The sequence below is a fragment of the Notolabrus celidotus genome, chromosome 20 (genome assembly GCF_009762535.1).
Source record: "Notolabrus celidotus isolate fNotCel1 chromosome 20, fNotCel1.pri, whole genome shotgun sequence".
Lineage (NCBI taxonomy): Eukaryota > Metazoa > Chordata > Actinopteri > Labriformes > Labridae > Notolabrus > Notolabrus celidotus.
The window spans coordinates 27,626,772-27,641,299 of NC_048291.1; the positions used below are offsets into that span (position 1 = coordinate 27,626,772).

At 41.0% G+C, this 14,528-nt stretch overlaps 2 protein-coding genes across 2 annotated transcripts; both read left to right on the forward strand.

Moving 5' to 3' along the window:
* Positions 1-1,915: 1,915 nt before the first annotated feature.
* Positions 1,916-6,237, forward strand: sgf29 (SAGA complex associated factor 29). The gene is made up of 10 exons (XM_034711135.1): positions 1,916-2,046; positions 2,599-2,677; positions 2,772-2,847; positions 2,937-3,009; positions 3,538-3,602; positions 3,690-3,819; positions 4,017-4,163; positions 4,297-4,332; positions 4,846-5,008; positions 5,422-6,237. Exons 2-10 carry the CDS (start codon positions 2,612-2,614, stop codon positions 5,536-5,538), a joined length of 873 nt encoding a protein of 290 aa, XP_034567026.1. The 5' UTR covers positions 1,916-2,046; positions 2,599-2,611; the 3' UTR covers positions 5,539-6,237.
* Positions 6,238-6,919: 682 nt separating this feature from the next.
* On the forward strand, positions 6,920-14,252 carry nfatc2ip (nuclear factor of activated T cells 2 interacting protein). Its single transcript, XM_034711857.1, has 9 exons — positions 6,920-7,047; positions 10,521-10,619; positions 10,709-10,769; positions 10,854-10,974; positions 11,070-11,150; positions 11,236-11,494; positions 11,592-11,736; positions 13,109-13,254; positions 13,361-14,252. Exons 1-9 carry the CDS (start codon positions 7,036-7,038, stop codon positions 13,520-13,522), a joined length of 1,086 nt encoding a protein of 361 aa, XP_034567748.1. The 5' UTR covers positions 6,920-7,035; the 3' UTR covers positions 13,523-14,252.
* The last annotated feature ends 276 nt before the right edge of the window (positions 14,253-14,528 follow it).

Consider the following 14,528-nt stretch of genomic DNA (forward strand, 5'->3'; position numbering starts at 1 on the left):
TCATTTTTCACTCTGCAGTCTTGTTTGTTGGACTTTTCCTCCTCGTCTAGCAGAGATGAGACTTGCCACAGTAAATATTTGCAGAATCATGAGCCAACCCGTCTGAACTGTGAAAGTTTGCCTCTAGAAGCTTGGCGCACACACACCCAGTGTACAAACAGAGTTGTTAACCAGGTTACAGATAAGATACTCTCCTTCTGTAAGTCAGCTTTATGGTCGGATTCTCAGAGGGGGATATTATCAGAGAACAAGATACTTTTTAACCTCTTTTTAAATGGGTCAGTCATGCACAATGAACAAAAACACACACTGTTAATACTTACAGTGTTCATCTTACTGCTTATATTCATCAAGTCTGACCTGATGAGGAAACGTTCTGCAGTGCAGTATCTATTTGGTGTTTTTTAATGTGCAGCAGCTGGAGAGGACCAAATCTGATTACAGATGTGTGATTATGAGGCCATGGCAGATGTTAATATTACAGACCTTTCACATTCCTACTGTGGATTTAAGGCCTGACTTTTGTTGGTCTGCCAAAAGCATTAATTTTGATACACATGCCCAAACCTAAAAAAGTTAACAGCAATACTTTATGCTTTCCTGAAGTTCATCTCAAGGTGTGTAAACTGTTGATTCATAAAAACTCTTGCAGGATTAATCAGCATGTCCATCAGACCAGGCGATAGACAGAAATCCTCAGCTCATGGGATGTTTATCTTCCGACAAAGAGTGACGATAACAGAGTTTGTTCATGACATCTGGGACAGGCCAAAGTACCAACATCATATCGCCTGAAGCACACGTGCACAAAACTCCAGTTTAAAAATAGACTTTCATCCAGATAACTCTAAAAAGTCACAGTTACTGGTTCCTCTCGGTCGTTTTATCACTCCTAAAGGCCGGGGCAAGTGAAGAAGTATTCTGATACAAGCTCAGCTGGTGACATCTGTTGTGCATTTCAGGAGAACATGCAGATCAGTGTAGGCTGGATGGTTTTCACGGTTCAGAAATCCACACTAATTAGACTTTAGATGCACAAAAAAATTTGGATGAAAGGCTGAAAACAGAATTATATGTGAGTCAACTCTCACCTCTTTTAAATCAAAGACTAAGACCTTTGAATTTGCCACCTTAGCTTATTTTAACTCGCTAAATGCAAATTTAAATGTTATTCTTAATATATTTATAATTTTCCTTTTCTATGTTTTATTATATTTTCCATTTTAATTGTGCTCTTTTATGCTTGTCTGAATGTTTTCAATGCTTTTAATGTTTTAATGTAAAGCACATTAAGTTGCCTCTCGTGTATGAAATGCGCTTTCCAAATAAAGTTGCCTTGCCTCATATTTCCTTTGCAGTAGTGGATGAAACATTGACATTCAAATGTTGTAAGGACCTCCAAAGACCACAGGTAGTCCTACTATATTAGAATATATCTTATACCTGTATACAGAAATGGAAAAAGTTTTTAGACTGTATAATGATGTAAAAATAGGAACACTGCAGTAAAAGCACATCACAAGAAAAAGTCCTGTTATTTCAAAACATCTTTCTCAACATAATGAGATTATAACTTTTAATGCATTCTTTTTTTCAACACTAATATTATTGTAAAGGTTGTGATAATATTAATTTCACAAACACTTGAATAACGCCCTTTGTGTTAAACTTCTAATGATACATCATATTTTTTTGTTGGCTTTTTTGTATTATTATTTGAAGTGGTATATAGTTCAGTATGAGCACGTATGAATGCATAAAAATAACAAAAATAAAATAAATATAAAAATTAAGTTAATACAGTAATGTAACAGACAACATAACACAGAATAGTTAAATATCTTGTCACAGTTTCTCTGTACAGTAGAGTCTGTGGTAGTTTCACACTCTGTCCAGCAGGTGGCGGCGTGCTAAAGAGCTGGCTCTGCCGACTCAGTAATAACACCACAGAAGAAGAAGAAGCTAATCTGCGTCGTTAGCAAGTCGAAGATAAAAAATCAGAAAAACGTTAATAGCTAACAGAGTTAGAAGCTGCTGTGATAACAGGTAGGTTAAAAACGGCTTTATGTTGAGTCAGTGGAAATAAATCCGTAGAATGTTTTCTCGCAGGGTCGCAAATTGCTATCTGATAGCTTAGCATTGCATTAGCTAAACAGACAGCTAGCTAATGTTGCTACAGTAGACTCATGCAGTTGGCAAGGTAACGTTACTGTTTCAGTTAGCTTTAGCAACACAACATGAAGCTGTGTGAGCAGAGCTTCAGTCTAACAGGGAAATATAATCTTATATTTATAGAAAAGAACAGAAATACATTTAGAAATCTGTCTATCAGTGATTCCTTCATATACAGTATAAACATGAAACTGTGGAGCATCAACAAAATACATCAACATCCCCTTATTCATCATGTTTTCATCACTTTATACCTTTAATACAGGGTCAAAATACACAGTCTAATCTGTTCTAGTTCAGCTTTCTCTTCACAGCTACCTTTATTTTAAAAAAGTCCCTCTTACCTTCCAGCTGTAGCTTTTTAATGGAGTTTCTCATGTGTTCACACTGCTTTGACTAACTCTGTCATGTCTCACATCCTTGCAGGTGATTTAAGAAGATGTCAGCTGATACCAAGATTGCAGAGCTGCTCACAGAGCTCCATCAGCTCATCAAACAGACACAGGTAAATAGCTGCGGTGCTCATGTGCTTTCACACACTACTCAAAGTAAACGTGTGTATCATAAATCTAAATCATCATCATCTCTCTGTTTTCCAGGAGGAGAGGTCCCGCAGTGAACACAACCTGCTCAACATTCAGAAAACACACGAGAGGATGCAGACAGAAAATAAAAGTCAGTCACAGCATCCTGCACTCATTCTCCATCTCCAAACATTCATCTTTAGTTTCTTAATCAGACCTCTTGTTTTCTTACTTCTTCAGCCTCCCCGTATTATCGCACCAAGCTAAGAGGTCTGTACACCACGGCTAAAGCAGATGCTGAAGCAGAGTGCGGGTGAGGAGCTGCATTCACTCACTTTGATATCTTATAGAAAAAATTCAGGGAGACTGGGGGAAAGATTTATAAACAAACTCAACAATCAAAACCACAGAGGACCATTTTGTCTTTTCACTCGTCCTCACAGCTGTAATTTATCAGAAACATGTGATCCTAAATGAAACACTTCTGCTCCTTTTCAAGATACTTTTGAGCTCAGCTTTCTTTGTTGTGGATTTTCTAAAGTTGATATAAGAGTTTGAGAGATGGGAGTGTCCAGGTTGTTATTGTAGAACACACACTATTCAGTTAATCTGGATAAATAAACCAGTTTAGGTTAATTCCTTAATATTTAATTTGTAAAAAATGTGCTATATTGAAAGTCGAGGTATTCATTGAGGTAGTCTTTGTCCAGACATTTAACCTGACTCCATGTCCCTGGATTTTGTTTTGGTTGCACCATCAGGACAAATATGACATGAAATTGTCAGTCTTTCCTTTTAATTTCTAGATCCTTCATGCTCTCTATGTTTTCATCTCTCACAGCATCCTGCGTCACGCTCTGGATAAAATCGCAGAGATCAAGTCGTTGTTGGAGGAGAGGAGAATAGGTGTGTGGAAGATGCAAATCTAAAATTAACACATTTTAAATTGAACTTGTTTAAATTTTAATAATATGTTTGTTCTTTTTTTTGTAGCTGCTAAGATGGCAGGAGTTTACGGTGACAGCGACCCTCCCAGAAAGACGATGAGGCGAGGCGTCCTGATGACGCTCCTTCAGCAGTCGGCCATGACGCTCCCTCTGTGGATTGGCAAACCCGGGGAGAGGTAACTGCTGAGGAACTTATCAGTTATTTCTCAGTATCTCAGTCACAACGAGCCGTCCACAACCCAATGAACCTTATTTTAGTGCAGTTATCTGGAGATGCTCCTCTGCATTTAAAGGACTTAATAACTGCTGATGTATCTGTGTGACGCAGGTACAAACTGATAAACTGTCCCATGTTTCTCTCCCTCTGTTTCAGCCCGCCTCCTCTCTGCGGTGCGACTCCAGCCAGCAGCGACTACGTGGCCAAACAGGGCGACAAGGTGGCAGCGAGGGTGAAGGCTGTGGACGGAGACGAGCAGTGGATCCTGGCCGAGGTGGTCAGCTACAACCACTCCACCAACAAGTGAGAAAAACACACACATACACACACACACACACACACACACACACACTGAAACTCAATATACAATAATCCAAGTATTAGGATGGGAACTCTCGGCTGATCTGACCTCCCTCCTCTTCTCTTCCTCCTTCAGGTATGAAGTTGACGATATTGATGAAGAAGGCAAAGAGTGAGTTCATTTCTCTCATTTTCGTCAGCCTCCTGTTGCATCCTTTCTTCTTCTCTTCAGGAATTATTGTACAGCTTCCTCTTTGTGTTTTGGCCTTCTTGGTCTCAGCTCCACATCAGCTGTGTCCTTTAATCCCATCAAAACCCAGAGTGAAAACAGTGGTGTTACATTCTGGAGATTAACTGGTGTGTGAGTTCAATCTCACTGCTGTTGGTCCTCAGAAATCTGTCTATGTCGACAAGAAACTCAGTCATGCACAGCTTTCTAAACATCCAATGTCCAAAATTTAGAGAGATGCTGCCACCCTGCTGCCCTCAGGGTCGCAACACAGTTTGGAATTTATTTTAACATCATTAAATCTGGATAAGAATAGAAAAGAAAGAAAAGTGAGTTTAAGAAAAAAAGCATTCCCAGAAGAACAAAATATCTGTGAGTTCATGTGCCATAAAAGATTGTCTAACTCTTAAATCTGAAGTTTTTATTTAACATTGAAATCTGTGTGTGTGTGATCAGGAGACACACCCTGAGCAGACGGCGCATCATCCCTCTGCCTCAGTGGAAGGCCAACCCAGAGACGGACCCTGAAGCCCTGTTCAGCAAGGACCAGCTGGTGTTGGCCCTCTACCCCCAGACCACCTGCTTCTACAGGGCCCTCATCCACACACCCCCACACAGGGTGAGACTCCACACTCAGCCCAGAGAGTTTGTCAATACACAGAGGAGTCTACTGATTGTTAGAGAAGCATTTAAACAACCTGGCAGACAGAGAGGACATGGCAAACTTCAGTTTTCAGACTAAATCTGGAGAAGGTTGAAAGTTTGCACAATGTTCTTTTATATGTGGATTGAAAATTGAAACTGTGGATGGAGAGAAGATGGAGCTACATTTCTTTTGAAGGCTGGCCTGATAGAAAAAAGTTAGAGAGGCACGGATTTAGTTTAGGACTGATTTCCTTCAATGAGATCCAGAAGTCCAGATCTTCACAAATGATCAGACACTCACATTCATTTCTGTTAAAATCTCTTCAGTCACTGATCTCTCAGGCCAGATGTTCTCAAACCCTGAACCTGTCGTGTGTTTGTTTGCAGCCTCAGGACGATTACTCGGTGCTGTTCGAGGACACGTCATACGCCGACGGTTACTCTCCTCCGCTCAACGTGGCTCAGCGGTACGTGGTCGCCTGCAAAGAGAACAAGAAGAAGTGACAGACGTCTGAATGACGATGACGCACAGAGGGAGCCAGCTTTGGATCATTCGATTTTTGTACGGCTCTGATTTCCATGTTAGTGTGAAAATATGATCCAAATCTGCTCCTCAGTAACACAACGTGTGTGTCAGAACATTTGGAGTAGAGCAGATAATCAGCACCGAGACGCAGAGGAGAGGCAGAATGAACTTCAGACCTCAACATCTCATGAAGAGGAACAACATCTGTGATCTAAATCCAAACATTTGAATACATCTGGGATAAAAACAAACTCAGACAAATTCACAACAGTGTTTAGGACACAAAACCCAGCCCCTCATTCAGACACAACTCTGTTTATTTATATACAAATACTAACATCTGTCCTTTTTTGTGTTTGTGAGACACTCTTATGATTCCATATATTAGAAAAACATTGATTTAAAGTCTTACCAAACTTCTCTAACAGCTATTAAACCATTGGAAACACTTTAAAGTCACATTTTGATCACCTTTCAACAGCACATGTATAAATGATGTCATTCCCTGTATGTTAGTGTCCTGTGTGGATTTTGTTGTAAATTGTGTCACACATGTTTCTCTGTAAAACTGTATTAGAGCAGCACCAAGACCCTGATGGCAGCTCATTGGTTGTTGAGCCTGAACTGTGCTTTCTGCATGTAAAGTGTTAATGATGATTAAAAGACTATTTTCTATGCTTCTTTGTTTGGTCTCATATATCACATTAAGATTCAGTTCTAATAACTCTGATCAGCCAAATCATAAAGAGTGGGAAATGAAGGTACCTACTGTGATTTATAACATATTTGGGTAACACTTAACAATAATGGAACAGTTTTCTTAGAAAAATGATGCTTAATTCATGTTGAAGTAATGCATGACTCATGATGAACTTCTGTATGAATTTATTATTAATTCCTGTTGTTCACCATGAGCTAATGATCCTGTCACTATGACTTCATGTAATGACATGGTGTTTAATACATCATTAGTTAAGGTATGGTTTAACAGTTACTTCATACATCAGTTCATATATGACCAAACATATTTTGTAAGTCCCTAAAGAATTAAGCTTATATTTCTGCCACTTTGTCATGTTTTTGTTTAAGTCAAAAGGAATCTAACAACTGTTTAATACTTGAATGAAAGTAGGTTGTGAAGACAGAAAGGGTAAATGTTATTTATTTGTAAATGCACTGGCCACCCCTGCCTATGAGAGAGCCTCAGTTGGGCCCCTGTCTATGGTGAACTAATTTGATGGTTAAAGTTGAAACATGTCATGGCTTCCTGTCCCAGACTGTGATATTATGTACTAAATAAGAGCTTTGGTTTGTCAACACAGCCAGAATCAGGATAATTAAGCAACCAAACTGCAGTTTTCGAGTTAGCAAACAGTGTTTCCGGGTTCCCATTGTCCCTGAATGCACCGCCGCTCGGAGTCATTGTGTCCCACAGTCCGTGAAGGCAGCAGCAGCGCGCGGAGAGAGCGAGAGTCATGGCTGAAGCGGTGAGTGTTTGACGGAATTAATCTTTTTAAGCTTTAAAAACTCTTCAGAGGGGAACCAGGACGAAAACAAGAGGCGACATGTCTTTATAATTAATCTGAGCTCCAGAGAAGTGTGAGCAAGTGGAACAGGAAGTCTCAGGAACGGATAAAAGCTGTGAATGACGGTGTTAGCTTAGAGAGTCATGAACGTTAGCTTGTTTAATCGAAGGTTTTCAAAATAAGAGCATGAAGGTAATGAGTCAGAGGAGGTGGCACACTCTTTTAGTTTCACTTCTACTTTCTAACAATCAGTGGTTACCATTAAACGGGTTCTATTACCATGAAAGTTTCTGTCTGAGGTGAAAGTATATAAAGAGTAATGACCCATATTTAACGCTTAGGGAGCTCACTTCATGTTATTGTTATTATTAGTTTACACTTAGCAAAGGTTTCCATGGTGACCCCGTGTGACCTTTAGGAAGTGGACAGTATGTCAACAATGATGCATTCAATAGCATCAGTTTTTAATACACTGACCAGCTTGTTGTTTTGTTTTTGCTTTTAAAGATAATTAATTTATCACGAGGGAATTATTTTATTTTGAAAATCATCTTCGTCATCCTGGAGTTAAGGAGAAAAATAAAACCTCCAGAAAACAAACAACATGATTTGTTTTGGTGAAAATAGAAGTAAATAAAATATGTGGATGATGCTCAAAATTATTTTAAAATATTTTTAAAAAATTAAAAATATTTAACAGGGTTCCCACGCGTCCTGGAAAACCTGGAAAACAGTTGACCAGTTTTCCAGTCCTGGAAAATGGGAGAAAAAGTCAAATGTCCTGGAAAATTATTCCAACATCACGACCTGACCCGATTAACAAAACACATCCCCAGTCATTGAAAGTTGAGTTCACGCTGTGCTGGAAAAGACATCGACACTGTGCATCTTTTTCACATCTTTTGTCCTTCACTTCATAATCATGCATTCACAGAAAACAGGGGGTCTATTGTTTCTGTTTTATGGTCCATTAACCTTGTAGAGTTCTCTTGATTCAAAGAGTCTTATATTTAAGTTACAGTGTGACCAGTAGAGTCGGGCAGAGAGTTTAGGGGTCTGTGCCTCACAACTTTCTCTGCAGGCTGAGTGCTCAGTTACCCTACTCTAGCTCAGCTGTTCTCAAAGTGGGGTCCGGTTAGGGTTAGGGTTGATATTAGGGTTAGGGTTAGGATTAGGGTTAGGGTTGTGATTAGGATTAGGGTTAGGGTTAGGGTTAGGGTTGTGATTAGGGTTAGGATTAGGGTTAGGGTTGTGATTAGGATTAGGGTTAGGGTTAGGATTAGGGTTAGGGTTGTGATTAGGGTTAGGATTAGGGTTAGGGTTGTGATTAGGGTTAGGGTTAGGATTAGGGTTAGGGTTAGGATTAGGGTTAGGATTAGGTTTAGGGTTAGGTTTAGGGTTAGGGTTGTGATTAGGGTTAGGTTTAGGGTTAGGTTTAGGGTTAGGGTTAGGGTTAGGGTTAGGATTAGGGTTAGGGTTAGGGTTGTGATTAGGAGTAGGATTAGGGTTAGGGTTAGGGTTAGGATTAGGGTTAGGGTTAGGATTAGGGTTAGGATTAGGGTTAGGATTAGGGTTAGGGTTGTGATTAGGGTTAGGATTAGGGTTAGGGTTAGGGTTAGGATTAGGGTTAGGATTAGGGTTAGGGTTAGGGTTGTGATTAGGGTTAGGATTAGGGTTAGGGTTAGGGTTAGGGTTGTGATTAGGGTTAGGGTTGTGATTAGGGTTAGGATTAGGGTTAGGGTTAGGATTAGGGTTAGGATTAGGGTTAGGATTAGGGTTAGGGTTGTGATTAGGGTTAGGATTAGGGTTAGGGTTAGGGTTAGGATTAGGGTTAGGATTAGGGTTAGGGTTAGGGTTGTGATTAGGGTTAGGATTAGGGTTAGGGTTAGGGTTAGGGTTGTGATTAGGGTTAGGGTTGTGATTAGGGTTAGGATTAGGGTTAGGGTTAGGATTAGGGTTAGGGTTAGGGTTAGGGTTAGGGTTGTGATTAGGGTTAGGGTTGTGATTAGGGTTAGGATTAGGGTTAGGGTTAGGGTTAGGGTTAGGATTAGGGTTAGGGTTAGGGTTAGGGTTAGGGTTAGGGTTAGGGTTGTGATTAGGGTTAGGATTAGGGTTAGGGTTAGGGTTAGGATTAGGATTAGGGTTAGGGTTGTGATAAGGGTTAGGATTAGGGTTAGGGTTAGGGTTAGGGTTAGGATTAGGGTTAGGGTTAGGGTTAGGGTTAGGGTTAGGGTTAGGGTTGTGATTAGGGTTAGGATTAGGGTTAGGGTTAGGGTTAGGATTAGGATTAGGGTTAGGGTTGTGATAAGGGTTAGGATTAGGGTTAGGGTTAGGGTTAGGGTTAGGATTAGGGTTAGGGTTAGGGTTAGGGTTGTGATTAGGGTTAGGGTTGTGATTAGGGTTAGGATTAGGGTTAGGGTTAGGGTTAGGGTTAGGATTAGGGTTAGGGTTAGGGTTAGGGTTAGGGTTAGGGTTAGGGTTGTGATTAGGGTTAGGATTAGGGTTAGGGTTAGGGTTAGGATTAGGATTAGGGTTAGGGTTGTGATTAGGGTTAGGGTTGTGATTAGGGTTAGGGTTAGGATTAGGGTTAGGGTTAGGATTAGGATTAGGGTTAGGGTTGTGATAAGGGTTAGGATTAGGGTTAGGGTTGTGATAAGGGTTAGGATTAGGGTTAGGGTTGTGATTAGGGTTAGGATTAGGATTAGGGTTAGGGTTAGAACCAGAACTAAACTTAAGCAAACAGAACAAGAACCAAACTCAAGCAAACCCAACCAGAACCAAACCAGACCCAGAACCAGAACCAGAACTGAACTAGAACCGAACCAGAACCGAGCCGAACTGTACCAGAACCGAGCCAGAACCGAACCAGAACCGAACCAGATCCGAACCAGAACCGTAACAGAACCGTACCAGAACCGTACCAGAACTGTACCAGACCCGTACCAGAACTGAACCAGAACTGAACCAGAACTGAACCAGAACCGAGCCGAACCGTACCAGAACCGAACCAGATCCGAACCAAAACCGAACCAGAACCCTACCTGAACCGAACCAGAACCGAACCAGAACCGAACTGGAACAAACATTATTAATGTCCTCAGGTTGGCATTGAGTAAAAGGAACTAACCAGAATAGGAACTAAATTTAGACTGTCATACCAGCTTGATCATCAATGAAAATGATCTCTGGAAAAGAGGGGGAACCCTGATTTAATCCTAATTTTCCAGGTTTTCTTCTTCTTTCATTAGAGACAGGTGAATACAATAATAACATAAGAGGTTTAAATATTGCTCAGTTCTACAAAACACTGATGGAACAATTTAGAATAATTGAATGGATCATTACCCTCATCATGCCCACACATCACAGACTATTAATCTGCATTTCTGAGGTGTGGACTGAAGTTCATCCTCACCTGTGTCTCTGTGCTGCAGGTGTCTGACGGCGACGTTCAAGCTTTAAAGCCAAGACCCAAACGCAGACGCATCCTGGACCCTTCAGCGATCGTCCCAGTGCCCGTCTACTCCAGCAAGGTAAACAAACATTCAGGCAGCAGTCAGTGTAAGTATGTTTGGTGCTATGGGATGGTATTTGATGTGACCTGAGAGGTTTTTGTGTTCAGGTCAACAGGAGTCTGCAGCTGAAGCCAACAGCAGTGGTCCTGACTGAGGACAAAAACACAGGTGAGGTTTTTTTTACCAACTACAGAACACAAGAAGCATTTTATTTCTGTCCTGGAAGGTTTGATTGTTTTTGTCTCCTGATAGATGATGGGGTGGACGAAAGTTTGTGGTCGGGGTTTTCATCCAAAGAGCCGTCAGCAGCTTTCATCACCCTCAGTGACGCTGAGGAGGAAGAAACAGAACAAGCGGAGATGAAAGCAAAGCAGTAAGGACATCAAGAGCTGATTCATCGCTCCACAGAATACTTTCTAAGATGAACAGTTCGATCTGATCCACAACACTCCTCCTCCTTTGTTTCAGAGAAGCCATCCGCTGCCACTCTCCGTCTCCTCCCGACAGTCCGGTCAATAAACACTCCAGACAGTTTCTGAAGAAGATGAGGTGAGTCTGCATTCGATGAGGCGCTGTTTACAGATCACATGGAGCTCTGAACGTTGACTCCTGGTGTTTGTTTTCGTCCCTCCAGTGAGATTGACAGAAAGCTCAAGGAGGTGAACTCGCTCCTGTCCCCTGAACCTCAGAACACGAGGTCCAGGCGACGCCCGGGTACGCGGCCGCCCCCAGAAGACGATGATGATGTCATCGTCGTGAACCCTAACGGTGAGGATGTCGTCATCTTGAGCCCAAACTCTGAAGTTCAAAGTTCCCCTTACGCCTCCCAGGCCAGAGAGATCCCTCTGAAGGTCCGGTGTCGAACGGACATCCACAAGATCCCGGTGCTGTCGGTACGTCACTTATTAAAAAAAACAGACTAACATTTAACATTTAACATTTAACGTGCGGCTCCCTCACTGAGACGCCCTCACCTGATTTGTGTTTCAGTGCACACCTTTAAGTGACGTGGTGAGGCAGCTGTCCGTCATCCTGAACGTCCCTCCTCCTCGCCTCCTGCTGATGAGGAAGGACGTGGAGCTCCCGACAGCGTCCACCGTCAGCGAGCTCGGCCTCAGCATCGCAGATATCATCGGTGAGTCACATGACGCGCACGGTAATCTCTCTTTATCTTTAGATATTATTCTAAATATGTAAGGAAGTTACAAACTGAAGAGCTCAGATTATATTTCCTCAAGCCCCAACTCATGAGAAGTGAAAGCTCCTTCCTCAGAGGAGAGATCTGCTCGTCTGTCAGGATGATTCAGTTTCATGTGACGCCGTGAAAAATCTTAGATCAGAGGTTTAAAAATGTAATCGAGTGATTCTTTAAATATATTTATATTTAGTTTACATGCAATGATTTTCAGTTTGGAGAGCTGATTGAAGTTATTCATCGATTCAAAGCACTTTTATTTTAATTTGGTTCTTGTGTTCTCCGGGACAGAATCAGACAATAATGCACTTTTTAATTTCACCACTTGATGGCGTGAAATCATCACCTGTGATTAAACCTCTCACATGCAGCAGTGAGGTGATGGTATGATGAGGACTCTAAACAGAAAAGAACAACACAAACAAAACCCTCAGATGATCTTATTATCATCACAGATTAGAGACTTTTCATCTCTGAAATAAATAAATGAAAAGTTTTTATTCAGATGTTTCTAAAAACAAAATGAAATGTTTCTAAATTTAAAATTAAGAGGAGAAAAGTTTTTGTGGAACTTTTAAACATGTGAAGTGGAATTTAAAAGTTTAACTTAGAGGAAGCTTTCTGCAGGAAGGGAATATTTATAATGAACACATCCAGATTATGTTCGTCTGACCTGTCACCAGATGTTGGTTTAAATGTATCCCCAGCTGTTCTACAAGCTAAATGCTAACATCTACATGCTATCATGTTTGTGAAAGTGTTAGCATGCTTTTTCAATGTTTGCTCTTAAACCAAAGTATCGACTTATTAAATGTTTACTTAAGCTGCAACTAACTTTTGGTTTTAATTTGTCTTCTGATTATTTTCATGAAAATTCAACTCAGTTTATTCTTTAAATGATTTAAAAATACAAGAAAACGCTCCAACATCCCTCATGGTAAAATGATCTTTCAATAACAAATGTTGTCCCAGAAGAAAACCAGTCCAAAACTCAAAGACGGCTCACAGTCAGGACATTACTGAGAGATTAAGTTCACAACTAACTGATTTTTAAAAACAGTCAGAAAAAGATTGAAGAATGTTTGTTTGAATCGTATTAAGGGGGTTAACTCTGCAGATCTCATGCTGACTGTTCGGTGACCCAGTTAGACCGGATCATGAATCTCTGAACCACGTTTGATTAGGATTTTATTTTCAGTCAGGATCACGAGATGAAATTAGATCAACTTGTTAGACACTGGAAAATAAAATAGAGAATCCAGTGTGCTCAAAAAATCTCCCTTTTATAACTTCTGATCTGTTGTTGTTGCAGAATGTGACGTCATGGCGGCGGAGGAGCAGAATGAGACGCACAGCAGGAGCAGCAGCCAAAGCAGCAGAAGCGTGGACGACGGCGGGATCACCGTGAGGCTGCAGAGCAAAGACAGAGCGTCCTCTCAGGAGTTCTCTCTGCACAGAGTCCGTACCTCCTCCTCCTCTCTTTTATCAGCTTTGTGTTTGAGTTAGCAGCAGAGCAAACACAGCAGTGATGTCATGATGTGTGTGTGTGTGTGTGTGTTTTCAGGACGCGCCGCTCGGCTCCATCTTCTCCCGCTACATGTCCAACATGTCAACCATTGACAAGAGAAAAGTTCGCTTCCACTTCGACGGCTCCAAAGTGACGGATCGCCAGACGCCGGCTCAGCTGGACATGGAGGACGGTGACATCATCGAAGTCTGGACTTAACCCTCAGCGTTTTGGTTTTTTTTTCAAATGAAGTGTTTTGTAAATAAATGTTTCCTAGTTTGATAATGTTGTTTTTGTAAATACTTCACTTGTAAAAATCACCAAAATACAAATATTCTGATACAAGATTATATTTTCAATCCCACTCCCTGACGCTCACTGACCTGCTGCCTCTTTCTTTATCCACTCCTCCACTTCGCTACCTTTCTATTAAATCTTTGTTTTAAAAGTGATGACTGGGTGGCGCCTATATTTAATAATGCCGAACTTCTCCACCTGCTACCATCACGTAACCTTTGCACGACCACTTGGATTACATTTTGTATTTGAAGATTAATTCTCTGTTTCTGTGTCACTTTATAATTTATGAACAGACCATCACTCCTCAGGAATGTCACTCTTTCCCAGACATCGACTGTCTTTAATACCATCTTCATCCAGACAGACGCTGTCTCATAATGTCCTCACAACCTCCAAACCTGTCTTTTAGACTTCTTTCAGTTTGTGCATAGAAGAAGGAGGACTGGGGACATGATATAAGGTTTGATGTGGGCGTCTCAGATGAACCTCTTAATAGTCAGCAGTTTGTACTCTCATTCTAACAAACAGGAACCAGACTGAAGCTTCTGGTCCCAAATGTCATGCTTGGTTCATATCGATGGGTACCTTGATGAATCATTTACTGATGTAAAGATTAAATGTTCAATAAAACTTTTTTTTCACACTCAAAGTCAAAGAAGTTCATTTTTTCGCCACAGAGGAAACAAAAACTAAGATGCTCTGAGAACTTAAAGCTCCTGTGAAGAGTTTTTAGCTGGTCATGAAACAGACTGAAATGAGCAGTGATGCCTCTTTATGGCCTACAAGTGAAAACAAGATAAACAGTTCCTGTAATGAATCTTTAAATGCCTGTAGCAGCAGCCGTGAGGAGGGGTAGGTGTCAGACCACGCTTAAGAAACAACCTTTTATCTTACTTTCAAAGACAACAGGACGTGTTGATTTATC